Source organism: Ostrinia nubilalis, chromosome 19 (genome assembly GCF_963855985.1).
Source record: "Ostrinia nubilalis chromosome 19, ilOstNubi1.1, whole genome shotgun sequence".
NCBI lineage: Eukaryota > Metazoa > Arthropoda > Insecta > Lepidoptera > Crambidae > Ostrinia > Ostrinia nubilalis.
Window position 1 is genome coordinate 3,671,604 of NC_087106.1, and position 16,971 is coordinate 3,688,574.

At 37.2% G+C, this 16,971-nt stretch overlaps 2 protein-coding genes across 2 annotated transcripts in view; one reads left to right on the top strand and one right to left on the bottom strand.

The window, feature by feature from the left end:
- Positions 1–987: 987 nt before the first annotated feature.
- On the bottom strand, positions 988–4,771 carry LOC135081257 (putative Ras-related protein Rab-33). The gene is made up of 5 exons (XM_063975999.1): positions 4,478–4,771; positions 4,280–4,399; positions 2,779–2,928; positions 1,872–1,985; positions 988–1,591 (listed from the first exon to the last, which is right to left on the bottom strand). The coding sequence occupies exons 1-5, from the start codon at positions 4,676–4,678 to the stop codon at positions 1,505–1,507; spliced, it is 672 nt and encodes a 223-aa protein (XP_063832069.1). The 5' UTR covers positions 4,679–4,771; the 3' UTR covers positions 988–1,504.
- A 681-nt stretch (positions 4,772–5,452) lies between these two features.
- LOC135081383 (myotubularin-related protein 13-like) overlaps positions 5,453–16,971 on the top strand; it is a 66,692-nt gene continuing 55,173 nt past the window's right edge. The window contains exon 1 of the mRNA XM_063976102.1: positions 5,453–5,954. Coding sequence (XP_063832172.1) covers positions 5,900–5,954 — 55 coding nt within the window. The 5' untranslated portion in view covers positions 5,453–5,899. The remainder of the gene's footprint in view (positions 5,955–16,971) is intronic.

Consider the following 16,971-nt stretch of genomic DNA (forward strand, 5'->3'; position numbering starts at 1 on the left):
CCCCTAGCGGCAACTTTCAAGAACTAAAATGTTCATATATTTTTTAACGCGCTCACTAGTTAGTGAGGACTTTTGATGTAAACTCATAAGGTACTCAAGCCTTTAGCAATCTTCATTGTGCGGCCCTAGTAAGCTCGGACTTCGTTTTAGGCCACATCCCGAGGGCTTGGGAGAACCGGTTCGGTACAGTCAGCGTCGCTGACATAGCCCGACGGATCAGCAAGCTGAAGTGGCAGTGGGCAGGGCACATAGTACGCAGAACTGACGGCCGATGGGGCAGCAAGGTTCTGGAATGGAGGCCGCGTACCGGAAAACGCAGCGTGGGAGGTCCACCCACAAGGTGGACCGACGACCTGATAAAGGTAGCAGGAGGGCGCTGGATGCAGGCCGCTACCAACCGTGCGATGTGGAAGTCACTGGGGGAGGCCTATGTTCAGCAGTGGACGTCCTGTGGCTGAAATGATGATGATGATGATGATGACAGCCAGCGTCAAATAATTCGTGACACCCAAAGTGGCCAAAAAGTTGACAACACAACCTTATTCCAATCGTAACAGACATGTTGCGAACTTTTTTGGCTATTTTGGGAGTCACGAACTATTTGACGCTGACTGTACATATCTGTATCGTCTGAAATGGAAGTTAGGCTTGCATACGTCTCGATGTGTGCGTGCACAGAGTTTACGCACGATCTAGCACTTAACTTGTGCTAAGTCCTAGCCTTCTAGGTGGCGGAGGACAGGTCGTTGTAGTAATACTTGGGGAGACTTTTGTCCAACAGGTCCTTTGGTAGAAACAAACGAACGGTTTAGCTACACCGTTATTATAGGTGAAGCTTGAATTTATGGACGTATAAAGCAGTCTGTAAGGCAGGATTTTTATTGACCGGCGCGAGTCAAATGTCAGTTAATCAGTTGTAAGCAATTACGACTCTGTTTAATAAAATACTATTTTCTTTACGGCCGTGTAAGTGCGCTCCGACGCGCTTCGACGCGCGCCGGTCAATGGGCATCGTACCTAAGTGTCCAGGAATAGACATTCTTTGGCTAAAACGACCGAACGAACAAACAGCTAAAACGGGACTATTCCGACCTCTCGTTCCCACCACTGCAACTCCTGTGTAGCCAGGATCTACAGCTTGACCGCCACAAAAACCCAACCAATGAAGGTCAAGTTTGTCCCGGGGGAAAGTTAAACTGTCATTGGACCCGCAACGAAATTAATCAGAAGAACATAGGAGGAGTTCGAAATTAAGGTTCGACTTCCCTTCATTGCAAAGCGGATGACAGGTGACAAACAAAGGTTTAAAACCTTTAAGAAAAGATAAATGAAGAGAAGAACAAACAGCTACACAACTTCGGGAAGCTTGGATACATGGACGTATTGGACGTATATAGCGGACTCTAGCTGCTGTGATGCCTGTGGGCGAAGCCTGGCTGCGCAGGCGACGGGGGCGGGGCTTGGCAGCGCGGGGGCGGGGCTTCGCAGGCGGAGGGGGCGTGGCCTAGCTGCAGAGGCAGCTGTCTCCGTGCGCGTGCGCCGGGCGGCTCTTCTGGCGCGGCAGCGTCACTACGCCGTAGCCTTGCTCGCCCTGGAATTAGATATTCAGTTTTAAAAATCTTTTTTAAGATGCACAAACTATTCACACAGATTCTGACAGTTTGCAAATGAAAATTAGAAGATTATTTAACAATGCTAAAAAGCAGCATAGTACCATAAGTCAATCACAATTCAGCAATTTTGAAATAGCCACTATTTTTTTTAATCATATCAAGATTATTAATACTAAGTACACAGTGGAATATATGGGAGTACTTGTATATTGTACTATTACTAAATGTGTATATTTTTTTAAAAGTAAAGTGCCTTACCGCAACACTGACGACTCTTAACGGCTGCTTGGAGTACAGCTTGTGGGCCAGTGTCATGAAGATGGACTCCACATTGTCACACTCTGAATCCAACAGGGCTGATGTCTCGAACAACTGGAAAATACAAAAATACACTAAAATTCTCATAGGTCCTAATGACTTTCAATCTAGAATACTGTGGGCTGAGTGTGAGTTTAAATACAACGCACACAAGTGAGCGCGTTTAAAAAATGTATGAAAATTTTAGTTTTTGAACGTTTCCCGCTAGGGGCGCTGTACTATCCGTCATACATTTAATGTCATTTTTTGACGCGCTCACTAGTGAACGCGTTTGATGTACAGTAGAATCTCGATTATCCGGACTTCGTTTATCCGGATATCCGATTATCCGGATTCATTCTTCACGGTTTCTAATTACCGATTTAGGGTCTAGACTCATAAAAACGGAAGGCACCGCCACCGTAACACGGTACCGACGTCGTCTTAGTTCATTGTTAAAAGAAATGGATTCATCCAATGGTCTAAAATGTCGATTTTTAGACTCTATAATAATATGATGTATTTAAAACCCTTTCTATTGTAAAAAGTTAATTTTTGTTTGATTTTACTTTGAAATCGATTATCCGGATTTTCGATTATCCGGAACACCCCTGGTTTTAATTGATCCGGATAATCGGATCAATCCGGATGACATGGTACAGATTTGATAAAACCGTCTCACAGAATTTACTGCAATCTATCTGGAAATCAAATTAGGTCCTCCTAGCTGAGAAAGTTAGGCATGTCCAAAAGGTTAGAAAGCCACCGTCTTCAATACATAATTTTTTTCCAATGTTATAACTTTTTTATGAGTTAGGGAGGTAAAACATATTTATGACGAATCTCAATAACGTAATTACAAACTTACCGGCATGCCATACTTGTCGGCGGCTCGCTGCGCATACGTGGTGGCCAGCCGCGACTCGGGCGTGCCGCAGTCGCACTTGTTGCCGACCAGCACGCGCGGCGACCGCATCAGCCCGTGGGACTCCACTTCTTGCATCCAGCTTACTATGGACTGTGACGGACAGTAGTTTTGTTATTTAAAGCAAGCAACTACACTCGGCATCAAATAAACCGCACCTCCCGCGACACGCACTTTCAAACGTATGCATTCCCACATCCCACAAATATTGGCACCATTTAAAAGCCTAGTTCTTAACTTCATTTCATTAAAGGAAAGGTTTTTACCCCAAAAAGGTGTCTTTAGAAGGATCCAGAGTCATTTAATAAAAAAATAGGTAGTTACGCTTGCGCCAATTTTTATGGCTATAAAACTGTTAAGTTGCAATTAATCGCTATCCATCTGTTAAAGAGGACACGTGAGATCATTATTTGGTTTTATAACCATAAAAATTGGTCTAATTGATCCCAGAGGTGGGCCCAAAGTGAGGTCTTTTTTCAAGTCACATTTATGGTATATGTTAATCGTTTAATAAGAAATTAAATGTGTTTTTCTTTAAGGATATTTATAGGGCTTTCAAATAAAACACTAATATTGTTGGGGCACCATGATTGTGTCAGAAGAAAATCTTTAAAGTTCGCGTCGCGGAAGGTGCGGTTTATTTGATGTTGAGTGTATTTTCAGCTAATACCTACATCAATATTAAAATAATTTATTAGCTGTATTATGTAATTGTATGTGAATGTACCTATTGTGAACTCGTTAGCTTTATTTCAAACCCTAAAACTCTAGGTTTCTAAAGCTATCTAAATGTAACCCTTTGTAATTGTCTTTTTAGTTGTTAATATTTAAAAAGAAAAAACAGTAATTTATGAATAGAAATTCCTTAAAAATAAGGCACATAAGTAAACACTTATAAAAGACGTTCAATTAATCATCAATAGTGACTACAAATTCTACATTTGATAATAATCTAAGATCAATTGAAAAAATGGACTGCCATACATAGGACTTGAACCTAGGAAGGAACCATCCCAATGGCAATTCCCCAACTTACTAATGTATCAAGAACAAAGTTATTGTATGTTTTAATTATAGGTAACTTCTGAAGTTCATCAATATAAATTTTTATGTATCACATTTATCTTATCACAATAACTATAACAATTAAAACAGCAGCACACAGACAACAATGGAAAGAATTTATTTTTCGACAAAATTTTTTGCCTGTAGTTTGAATAGTTTTATTACAGAAACTACGGCACATCAAGTTAAAGACGGTGACATCTTTGTAGTTGTGTCTGATGCCATTTTGATGATGATAACGAAAAGTACATGCCAACAACTGGCAACTTTATTTCTTTAATTTCTAAACTGGACTTTTAATTAATGTTTCGTTAAAATTACAAGAGAACCTAGAATAAATAAATAGCGTCTATAAATCTAACTAGAAATGGACACTCACATGAAATGTCTCCGGCTTAGTAACATCATACACAATCACCACTGCATGCACGTTACGGTAATAATGCTGAACCATCGACTTGCGGAACCTTTCTTGGCCCGCCGTATCCCACAACTGGAGCTAAAACAATAGATTAGAAGACACTGTTACCAATATGAACTACAGCAAAAAACAACAAGTAAACAACAAAACAATCACCTTTATATCTTCATTGCCGATTCTAATAGTTCGTTCCCTGAAGTCTACACCGATAGTAGCCTCAGATTTATCAAGAAACTGCCCCTCACAGAAACGGTATGTGAGGCAAGTTTTTCCAACACCTGAATCACCTAAAACTATTATTTTAAACACTTTCTTTTGCGCCAGGCCAGGAATTTGTTGACTAGACGGTTCAGACATTGTTTTTAGGATTTGAATTCACTAAATAAACAAGAGATACTCATTAAAATATATAAAAATTATCAATATTTTGATAAATGTTTTGGTCCAGCAGCCAAGTCAGCCAAAGTTAGTTTAAGGAAATTAAATTGAATTTCATATTTTCCTGAGTTACTACCAAAATATTTGCGCTTAATTTCCATAATCGTAAGGCTTATTATTCTTTGTAATATTTGTCATTGGGAGGACATCAGAAAATGAGCGGTTTATACTGTTATGAAGGTATTTTATGTAGGCAAGTTTAAAAATACTAACCATATGTACTCTCTATAAAATCCATTTAATAAAGTTTTCAGTGGTCACGTCTCTTAAATAATCTAAGATTTATTTAAAATTATTTTGGAAAAATGCGTAAACTCGTGACATTACAAACTCTTAGCTAAACAGCAAAATAAGATTATTTAAAACTTTATTTTAATTTAACTGTAACGAAGACATTTAAAAGAACCTTCTAATGACATTTGCTATTTTTAGTGTTGCTATTTGATAAACTATTATAATCATAGTAGATTTTTGAAAGAAAGAAATATTGTCTAGTGATTAAAATGATTACAGTCCATTGTCCTCGTTATAAAATATTCAAGATTTTCTCAAAATAAAATCGATTACAGCATAAATTGTGTAATTTATAAATAATTTACAAAAAGAAATAAAATGAAGTAACAATTTTAAATTTATACTGGCAACATCTTCAACAAGTTGAAAGAAATTGGTAGAATTTAGTAGTTTTTTCGGATATGTCGGATGGGCAGAGTTCCGTAACGATTGTAATGAGAAATTATAGAATTAACTGTGAACGTCGCGAATTTCTACATAAATATAGTATTAGAATAATCAGTTACTCTAACTCCATTTACTAGGTTTTAAAGTTGACCAATATAATTTCTGTGACCAGTACTATAACCTATAGAGGTGAATAATTTATCAACCTTTCTTGTAATTGAAGTAAGATTCTTTAGCTCGCGATAAATGAAAGTGTTGTTTACATTTTGTGTAGTGCACGGTGTACAGGAATCGTTCGCGTAGTGCTTGTATTGTAGAAGTAACGGCATCGGTTAATAAACGAGTGAATATGTGGAAGTGGATTTAGTTGGTTTTTGTGTAAAATGTGTTTGATCCTGTCTAATTTAATTACAAAGTGCATTTGTGGTGTTTGTGCTCGGATGTTGCCGTAGGATTGCCATGTCCAGACTCGTCGATTACTTCGTGATAGTGGGATTTGACCACGAAAAAGAAAGTGAGTATAAACATTCCCTATGAGTACTTAAAAACTCCGGATCTTAGACCAAACCAGTCTAGACGACAAGATTATTTTAACTGCTTGTTTTCTGCTTACACAATACCAAGATTATAATATTAGAAATAAACTAGCCAACATAGGCAATCAGAGCCTAAGCACAAATCATAAGAATAACTTTATATCACCAATGTTTCTACATAAATCATTGTACAAATGATTACTAAACTTCCCCTTAGAAACCCAGTTGAAACATGCCTAGTTATGCCATGCTAATTTGTAGGCAATGCAACTCTTATCAACTTGTGATAAGGAGTTGTTGTGTAATCCAAACAATAGGATTTTGTTCATAAAATGCAATCAGTGTTAAATCTGGGCTGTATATTTAAAGCCAACGTTGGTTATTTACTTATAAAAATTAATATGAGAGCCAAATCCAAGGGAAATAAATGTATTACAAGTGTACAGAGTTTCCAAGTACCAAGTCCCACTAATCAAGACTCTTTAAAAATAAATAAATACTTATTTTCTGCATCAACAAAGACTCAGAAACACAAGTAAATAAAATTAATAGATATTTTTAGTTGTAATTTTTGTAATTTATTTTAAATTGTAATTTTTGTGCGTACCTACCTAATTATATTATTGTTCATATTTATTGTCTTACTCTGTCTGAGTGTTAAAATATTATCTTAATGTCCAATTACTTTTTTATTTAATTGCTTTAGGCATTCTAGGTTTGTTAATTTGTTTGCATCTTTAATTACTGCCCCTGTGTTATCAACAAATGTGTGTCACTCAAATGAGTCAGTAAATACTTTATCAGGTCACTTAGTATTGATTAAAGGTCATTATTGTTGTGTGTGTAAGTAATATACCTACTTACAATACAATATTTTGTTGTAAAAGTCTTATATTATACCTACTAGCTTTGCGCTCACGGCTTCGCCGCGTGGAATTTTGTCTGCCACAGAAAAACTTTACTGTTTCAAAAACCGGGATAAAAACTATCCTATGTCCTTCCAAATGCAATACAGACAGACAGACAGAGTTACTTTCGCATTTATAATAATAGAATACAAAGATTAAGTACCTACCTAATTGTTTAATATGAGTAAGGATTTTTAGTTATTTTTTACAGCAAAGTTGTCTAGAAAAGTGAATAAATTGGGCATTGATTCAATCAGTTATTACCTACTCTTTACCCAAACAGGAAATCAAAGAGGTACATTATTTTGAGTTTAAAGTAGATTGCCCAAATAAATGTAATAAACCCTAATAAAACTGTCCAAACTCAGCTAAGGCCCAAATGATAGAATATTTTTATTTTGATGCTATTATGAGCCAAATTTTATACCTCACTCAAAGGAATAAACTACTCCATCCATCATTCAAGTAATATCCATCCACATTACCAAGCCCCTATGCTCCAATTAAGTCAAGAAGTTATTAAATGCTTATCAAGTGACATCACCTATCATGGTCATTGACACCATGTGTGTAGGGTCTTATGTCTGACATATAGTGTGAACATTCCAGCTTTGCTATTTATAATTGAAGCTTTAGCAATAGGGTTTAGTTTTGCATTTGTATTTTGAGTTATTTTGATATTGAATAAAATTGGTTCAGTACAAAACAGTTCTTGAACTGAAGTGTTGACATAAAATTATCAACTTTCATCACTTCTGTGAACTAACTGCAGTAGATAAGATTATTATTATTACCTATATTCAAGCCTAGACAAGAGTGACTTAGTAAACGGGGATGTACACCTTTCTATATTTTCTTTGTAACAATGATTTAAGCCGCTTTGTGAGATGGTTCGCGCGCCCGAAAACGTCAACCGTGTTTTCAGGTTCAAATCCCGTCAAGGGCTTATTCATTTTACGGCAATATTTTATCACCGCTTCCGACGTGCGCCTTCAGTATTAGGTTTTACCATCTGCTTCAGATCCTGGTTATACAGGAGCAATGTTTTATAACAATTACATCGTGCATACCACTCCAGTACGACATAGTGTTCCTATTTAATATCAAGAATAATTAGGTACTTTTCGCCCTTCGTGTTTTAGCCCTGCTTAGAGGATATTGCATATTGCTCTAGATAAGCAGAAGCGGATAGAAAAGTGCCTGCAATCGTTGTGGCCCTTAATTTATTCATAAGCAAAGGAAAAACTGCATACTAGTTGCCAATAGTAGCCTTCCTGTTATAATCCAGCAAGACTTGCTTTGGCATTAATCAGTATTCGGCAAACAGAGTAATGATACGAAGAACATTATTTCGGAACTTTGGGAAACACGTCACCACAGAAAATTGATGAAACAAAGCATCCATTCTTGTTTACTTCCCATTGCAGTCCTCCAGTCGAACCTTAACTTCGAACAAACAAACTTGACCTTCACTGGTCGGGTTTTTTATTGGCGGTCAAGCTGTAGATCCTGGCTACACAGGAGTTGCAGCGGTGGGAACGAGAGGTGGGAATTCTTGTTTACTTCTTACGATATCTTTAATCAATTAGTAAAAGGAGATATTTTTCGAGTACTCCGTAAGAAAGTAAATAGTCATGTCTGGCGGGATTAAGACGAATTATGATTATAATGATACAGCAGTCACGTCAAACGGGCGACACGCACGCTTGCGCTCTCTGCTTCGCTTCGCTTCTAATCTATTCGAGTCTGGTGGCTGTATTGTTGATCTTGGCCCATTAAATTAACTGTACTGAGCAATGTTAATCTTCTTGCAGAAGAGCTATCTGTATTGTACGTCCCGGGAAGTTTGGCAGTGCTATCCCACCTCTCATTACCACCGCTGCAACTCCTGAGTAGCCAGGATCTACAGCTTGACCGCCAATAAAACCCAACCAGTGAAGGCCAACTTTGTCCCGGGGGAAAGTTAAACTGTCATTGGACCCGCAACGAAATTAATCAGAACATAGGAGGAGTTCAAAGTTAGGATTCGACATCCCTCTATTGCAAATTGGCAGTGCTATCGTAAAATATTCTCTCTCACATCTCAAGAATAAAGAAGCTTGCCCATTTCCCCACTCTTACAAAAAAGGAGAACTTTTTCTTTCGTTTTCTATCGTCCAGCACCTATAATAGATCTAAAAGCATCTGATAAAATATTTCAAAGTTATAAGTAGGTGCTACGACTATATTAAAAATGTTAAATGCGTAATGGGTGTAGTTCTCTCTGACATCATGATTTGTAAAATAATTCTTGTGGTGATGTCGCTTGGGATCTGAATAACAGCTTAATTAGATAAAATGAAATCAATATTTCCAAGTCCATTTCACAACCGAATACAGTTATTCGTCCTTCAATTGAGTTGCGCAACTAAAGAATACATCAAGTGTCAAAGAGCAATAGCAAGCTCTATCGTCTCACAAAAATATCAAATCTGCGTAAATATGCATATGTAGTTATTTTAAAATGTTCAGTCATTATGATGTCATTTCAGTCCGTGCAACAAGCGCCCGACACCGTCGTTAATAACATCGAAGCACCATTCACTAAACCTCGGGGCTATTGGTCTAGCGTTTATCTGACTCAGTGTCTGAGGTATGAGAGCGGCACCGAAGGGGTAACATTGATATAATTTATGACATGACAGAGCATACAAATCTGAATCTGAGTTATTATATGGGCGATTCTCTGTAAGCTCGTAATCGGCTGTCCCGGCCGATTTTTTCAAAAAGCAATTGAAATATTTAAAAAAAACACACTCGTAATGAAACTTTAACCCCAAAACTTTACGGGCCCTTTGTTTTTAGAACCATAACTATTTTTAGTTTTTTTCTAGACTCGATTGAAGCCCGAAAAATACAGTCCCCTGGCTGTCCCCATCACTGTTTTTCATCCTAGAAATGAGATTTACGAAGAAGATATTGAAACTACATACATCTGGCAGCTCATAGCATAAAGAATAATAATGAAATTATATTATTTTCGTAAAACAAGCTCTTATTACCAATTTTATTTATTTAGTAAACTCCTGTAAACTTTGTCCCCAGAATTTTAATACAGTCCCCTGCCAAAAATTTAAATTCATAATATAAAAAAACTATAATAGCTACGATGTTTTTTTTGAGTGAAATGAAATGCAATTGCTATAAAATAGGCAACCTTGCCGAATGCGGCGTTGAGATGCCTATTTTTTTAGTGTCAGAGCGTCATTTGTGAGGTGAACACGCGCTTGAATCGCTACCACACACAGTCCTCTGGTAAGTCATAATATGCATGTTAATTACTTAATCATCTCTAAATAAAGTATAAATTGATATAATATTTACGTCTCAATTGATCGGTAGATTCTTAAAACACTATTTAACATCATTTTCGTAAATATTGTGAAATCTAGCCGAAATACACAGTCCCCTGGCAACAGTCCTCTGCCTGAAATTGCACAAATATGTGCATCAGGTCGCAAGTATTTATTCCTGGTCCATCCTCGGCTTTCCATTCCAAATAAATATAAAACACTAACAATGAGGCAGCAAGGATCTGGAGTAGAGGCCATGTACCGGAAAACGCAGCAAGAGACAAGCGACACCGAGCCACCTTGTGGGTGGACCGACGACCTCATAAAGGTAGCAGGAAGGCGTTGGATGCAGGCCGCTCTATCAACTGTGCGATGTGGAAGTCATTGGGGGAGGGCGGGAGGCCTATGTTCAGCAGTGGACGTCCAGTGCTGAAATGATGTTGATGACTAACAATGAAAAGTGTCAGCTGCTTTTGCAACAGTGGTTCTTGTGAGCATTATAACGGAAAATCTTTAATCTACTGAACCTGAATTGACCACAAATTCCCCTCAAAGATTTGATGATGAAATAGCAGGAACGGGTGGTACTCGGAATTCAGTGCCTCAGAGGTTAAGGTTAATTTTTGATATGAATGTTTATTAAGGAAAGTTGTTATTTCTGTTAATTTTTTATAAAGACATTTTGTTTACTATTGATTTGCTATAAAATAATAAATAATTGATCAATTTAAAATGACTTTTTCTTAAAGTATAACAGTCCTCTGTCTCAATTAACAGTCCCCTGTCATGATTTCTTGGAAAATCGCTAATAACTCGGAAAATATTAATAATTTCAGTGGGACTCCTTATCTAACTAAAATAATAGTCAATTTTCTTTGAAATGGATCACGGTTTTTTGAAAAATGTTAAAAATAATTGCCAGGACAGCATTTGTATGGGACCTGTACGAGCTTACAGAGAAATGCCCATATGTCTGGCTACTTCAACAGGACTACACTCAAACAGAAGCCCTATTTGCAACAGCCATATAATTTTGGCTACTTCAACAGGACTACACTCAAACAGAAGCCCTATTTGCAACAGCCATATAATTTCTTATAAAGACACACACACACACACACACACACACACACACACACACACAACGGAGCAAATGTCGTCATCTTTATTTTTCGTAACGGAATATCTTTACAGTGTATTGTATTCATGTCTTTATTGTATTCATGTCTTTTCACTGTTCATGTCTTCTCATTGTATACATTCAACCTCACGGGTGGGACCTGGAGTCCTGAAATACAGGGCTGCCCTACATTAGGCTCCAGTCACACCATTCTCTGTTCCTTCATAATGTATGTTTAATTCTAATTGTAACTTTAGATGTAATGTATAAGCCCTATAAGGTGTGAAAATAAACAATTTTATTATTATTTTATTATTTTATTATTCAAATTTATGTATGCGAGTCATTTCTACTAGTATCTTAATATGTAAGTCTAGATATTAGCACGTCACTACCTTGTTTAATATACCACGCAATCTTGTATACCCATTCTTATAAGATACACCATACAAGAATGCATGGTAAATTCAATGAACTGCTCCTGAATCGAATGTACCTACTACTGCTATTTCTATTTATTTATATTAACCGGCAGACAGTGGTGACTGAGTTTGTTGCGGCGCTTCTTCTCAGCACTTGCCAAATGTTGGTCTCGAAGCGCTGGTAGGGTAAAAAGATTATGAGACATGTAGAGGCTCCTTAAGAGCAAAATGACGATTTGTAAGAACTATTTATTAGTCTAAACAAATAAAGAAATTTTGACTTTGACTTTGACTTTGAAGGAGATCTGACGTCTCGCTGACGTTTGACGTCAACACCGTGCTGCTCTCATACCTCAGACACTGACTCAGTAAAGCGGTAGTCCTATAGCTTCTTCTAGATACACAAGTTTGCATCGGCCCGAATTGGCCCGTAATTCATCTGGCCTTGAAACAACTACATAGATTCAATGAAAACAGACAACCCACTGCCAGCAGAATAGAAGATTTTGATAAAAATGATAATACACGTCATTGAGCCTACCTAACTCAAGACACTACATACTACTACTAGTCTCTTCCTCCTCTACTCTTGAGAAGCTTATCAACATGTGATATATCACATATTAATCTTCTTCTTCTATATCACGACAATCCATAATATCTTCTTAATTTGAGGTTGCAGATGTTTGTCGACGATGTTAATTGCTGAAAGTTTATTAATTTGGGTTTGGGACTTAATCCTGATTCCTGAGCAACCACTATGAAATTGTCATTGATTTACTTACCTAACTGCAATTCGATTGCTGAAAACCTACGTAGAATAATAAAATTCATATCGAAGAATACAACAATCGCTTCAAAGTTAATTCTTTTGAACGAAGAATACGATACGACACACTTTTGTATTCCCATGGCTGAACTGGCTGGTCTGTTTATCTTGTGCCACCTAAATCAAACACGTTATAGTTCAGTGGGCCCTATCTAACTGAGTAGATTTATTTCTGCTACATATTGCCTAAAGCCGTTCTAAATTAACTAGCATTGCAATTTGCAGCTGGTGTCGATTTTATTACGTTAAAACTGATAGTGCAACAGGATACGTAATTTAATATGCGTGTCCGTAAGTTATAACATTTTTTGTCCTTGTCTATTTCTTTTGCAGTTTTTTGTCCCACGGTTATATGAGGTCACAAATATGAAATGTGTGCAGTGAACAAACGGCCAGAAGAATAGACATCTGGATAAAATAACCAAGTTGGTAAAGTTTATAAAAGTATGAAATCCGTCATTGTTTGTTAGGTACAGCTCTTGTTACTATCAATCTTAAACTGTTTCACTTACAATCTTAAATTGACTTTTGACTATGCTTGCGTCTAAATGCGGCGAGTGACTCAATTGATCAACATTAAACCGGCCACTACTGATAGAGATGGTTGAAATGATGGTTTGTCAATAAATACCGACGGTTGAGTGGCCTAATGATTGTAAACGATGACGGTGGCCGCTGACGCCATTCGCATCGCATCTAATGAATGATTTAATGATGTTTGAGTTTAAAATTGTAGTTTGAATATTTAAGTTTTTACTACGCATGGAATTTTCCTCATCATCATCTCAGCCATAGGACGTCCACTGCTGAACATAGGCCTCCCCCAATGCTTTCCATGTTTCCCCGTGCCCGGTTGGTAGCGGCTTGCGTCCAGCGCCTTCCTGCTACCTTTGCAATGCAATTTTCCTCATTCACTATCGTCTAATTGTAAAAATAAGTACGAGTTAGTACGATGTATTATCATAAACAACATTTGAGAAAGCCGTAGGTAGCCTCACATCGGGGACGGTTTTCATTTCTCACTACGTATTTGATACTGAGTTTCCACACTTATTTATATGCGTACAATGTTACCACAAGCGAGACTATAACAATAATGGCAATTGAGAATCGTCTACCAGAACAAGTTTTATTGCTTGTTCGAAGGTTGGATCGAACAAAACTGTTACGACCCACGTCTTTCTAAAACGTAACAAAACTAATAAATCAAATGGTGAATGAGATGGAAAATATTATGGCTGACAAAGGTGGACTGAGTTTCTTCCGCCACTTCTTCTCAGCACCAGCCCTTTGTCCTGAAGTGGTGATAGGGCAAGCTGTATTTGGGACGTGTATATAGGCGCCCTAGAAAGGACCTTAGTACCGAATAAATGATTTGAGTTGATTATGATGAAACAAGTATTTTTTGCTGTTGCATTTCTAAAGAGGTTTTTACTAACAATAACTCTTATTGTAGATCTTTAAAATCTCATTATTGAACTACGTGCGGGTCCCCAAGTCTCTGTTATAGGAAGTTATGATTATTGAACAAGTAGGCGTCCTAATTGGTCGCCCAGGGCCCATCGGGTTTGTAGGTCGATTATGTCATGCACTTATGACGTGCCTATTTTTAGGCGACTGCCCAAACGGTTGGATGCGGTAGTAAATTTTTAGAGTAGAAAAATACATGGTGGAGCTACATAAATTGACATAACAGGTTTGCGTGATCTTGGACTTCTTCTAACTGTGATAAGGGCAAATGAGGTCACGATAGGGTCAGATTTGATGAACCATAATAAATATTACTAAATAAATATATGTAATGCATAGGCGTTATGTAAGACATGGCTTAATTCGACAGCCTCAACGTGCCCTCCGCTTTTACCGGCTTTTTTTTATCCACAACGAGGAAGCTCCTGGCCTGTATCTCACCTGATGGTAAGTGACGATCAGGCCGGAGGTGGAAGCGAGCTTCACCCGGAAACCTCAACCTATCTTGTGTCTATGCAATGTGTAAGACAGAAATACACAATATGGATCGAACTGGAGGTTTTTTCAGCTGATGATCGAATCGAACCCAGAGTCTCGCGAGTCAAATCTCACTCTCCTTTATCCCTGGACGATGTAGGCGGATATTAAACTAAATGCAACATTTAGAAGAAGTGTCAAAAACTTTACTCATCATTCTCATCACCATGAGCATGAAATAGAATGACTATGATTGTACTAGATTTCTATCTGACTGTTCAGATTCTTGTTTTTGTCGATCTTTTTTTGCGTCTCTATCTTTTCGATGTTTTCCACAGTCCAGGGTCCTAAATAGAATCCACCTGCCGAATGGCGACTCTCGAGCATTTCATTAGTAGCCCCATTGTTTGTGTCGTTTTTTATCGACTCCGCTATCGCGAGGGTCCGCCAGAATAATGCGATTTGATTGCGGTCAACGACCTGCAGATAATTAGTAGGTTCGATGTATTATCCATTCAAAAACACGACTAATAGGATTTAATTTACATATATAAAGATATCTTTACGTTCCACGTGTATAAAAAGATAATAAATCAAATCAATAAAATAATAAATGTTTACAATGCCCTTATTGCAAAAAAAAAAACGATATGATTTGGGAATAAGCGTTTACATATTGTTTCGTTTTAAACCTATTGAAGTCTTTAAAACGACATAGTATGCTCGTATTATTATTAACCCCCAAATAATATCCTCTTTGTAAAATAACATTATTTCACCTTTAAACTTTTGACCAGTCTATCAACTAGTCTGCGAGTCGACGATCAACGATGACGTCATAATTTGCCTTACTCATTGATACTGCATGAGTAAACCAATGAATGACAAATCCACTGTTTTTATGCGCTTATTTGCTTTTCGATACGATTGTGAAGTTAATTGCTATTCAAATATGAAGATAGAGGATATTTTAAACATGTCGATTGTCGATATCCTTATTTTCTTTATTTTGCTTATAAATCACCTAGGTTCCCAAATTCCCATGGACTTGAATGTATAAAATTATGACTACCCCTGAACCACCGGTTTTTAAGACAATTTATTAAGACAAAGAAAAATAGGCCACGCGAATTTATTACTAAACAGTGTATACACAGAAAAAGTCGCTTCTGAAAATAATTATTTTTACACTGAGCTGTACGTTTATTACCACTTTCTACGCTACTTTGATTTAAAGATTATTTTGTAGATCATACACCCACCCACATGAGATACTTACGCGAAGTATCTCTTGTAAAAATAATTTAATGGGCGAAAGTTCTTTTTGAACAATTCCACATAAATTAAAGACTATCAGTTACATCCACTTGTTATCAGCATAGAATATATTGCAACGACTTGACAATGGACACTTACGAGCAACACAGCATTTAAAAGAAAGTGACCATTTTCATTACTTAAACTGTACTAAACAGACTATAAAGTAAGCCATAACTGGTGGGAACTTACTTATTTTATGGACCTTTTTTCGATTTGGAAGCTTTGAATTTGCTTTTAAACGAGAGAAAACTTCTGCGTTTTAAAAGTAATTTTGGCTGTTTCAAGTTCCTAGACTACATGTCCAATTGTCCACTGTCCATGGAAAAGGTTAAAAACAGAGCTGCCTCTTCTTCTTCTTCTTATTCTGCCTCTAATTTCCCAGTTATAATGTTTCTCCTAAAGTCCCAAGTTGTGAACTTAATGCACGAGATGTACAATGTACATGATTCATTTACTCTCCACTATCAGTTAGAATTGGAAATACATATGTATTATTGTTTTTTTTTATCCAGCAGGAATGCCCGCAAATAAAAAAACGTCAACCAAAACCAAAGCGACTAATAAAAACTATAGACTATCACGTTCATTGACAAAATACATATTTGATAAGATTATCACTAATTTAATCATTAATCAACAAGAGATTATAGATATTATCACCCAAGAATTACGTAACATTGTCTAAATCTAAAGAATTTTCAAATCAATTACAAGAGTGTACAAGAAGTCTCATTTACTCCACGCCATTTCTTGCGATCCAGCGACTGACAAAAACCCGACTTATCGCCCAACCAGTTGCATGCAACCTGCATCTAAACAAAACGCAGATCTCGTTTCGTTGCATAACGAGAAGGCCGACGGGTGAATATCAAGTTAGAGGACGCTTGCGCAGGTAATAGTATCCCAGTGCAGGCGTGGAACGGAACCTTGGGAGTGCTTTACAGGGTGACTTTTAAATCTTTGCCATCCTTTTAAACTAAGACTCTACTCATGGTACATAGTACATTCCCTGAATATGAGACAAATGCATCATGAGTATGCACTATGTATCATGAGTAGTCTTTGTTTAAAAGGATGCTTTAAAAGTCACCCTGTAGTGACAAAAGGCAATAGAGAA

Coding starts and splice junctions, on each gene's coding strand:
- LOC135081257 (XM_063975999.1), bottom strand. CDS start 4,678: ATGTCTGAACCGTCTAGTCAACAAATTCCTGGCCTGGCGCAAAAGAAA. Junction 1,986..2,778: donor CCGACAAGTATGGCATGCCG/GTAAGTTTGTAA, acceptor TGTATTTTCCAG/TTGTTCGAGACATCAGCCCT. Junction 1,592..1,871: donor TAAGAGTCGTCAGTGTTGCG/GTAAGGCACTTT, acceptor ATCTAATTCCAG/GGCGAGCAAGGCTACGGCGT.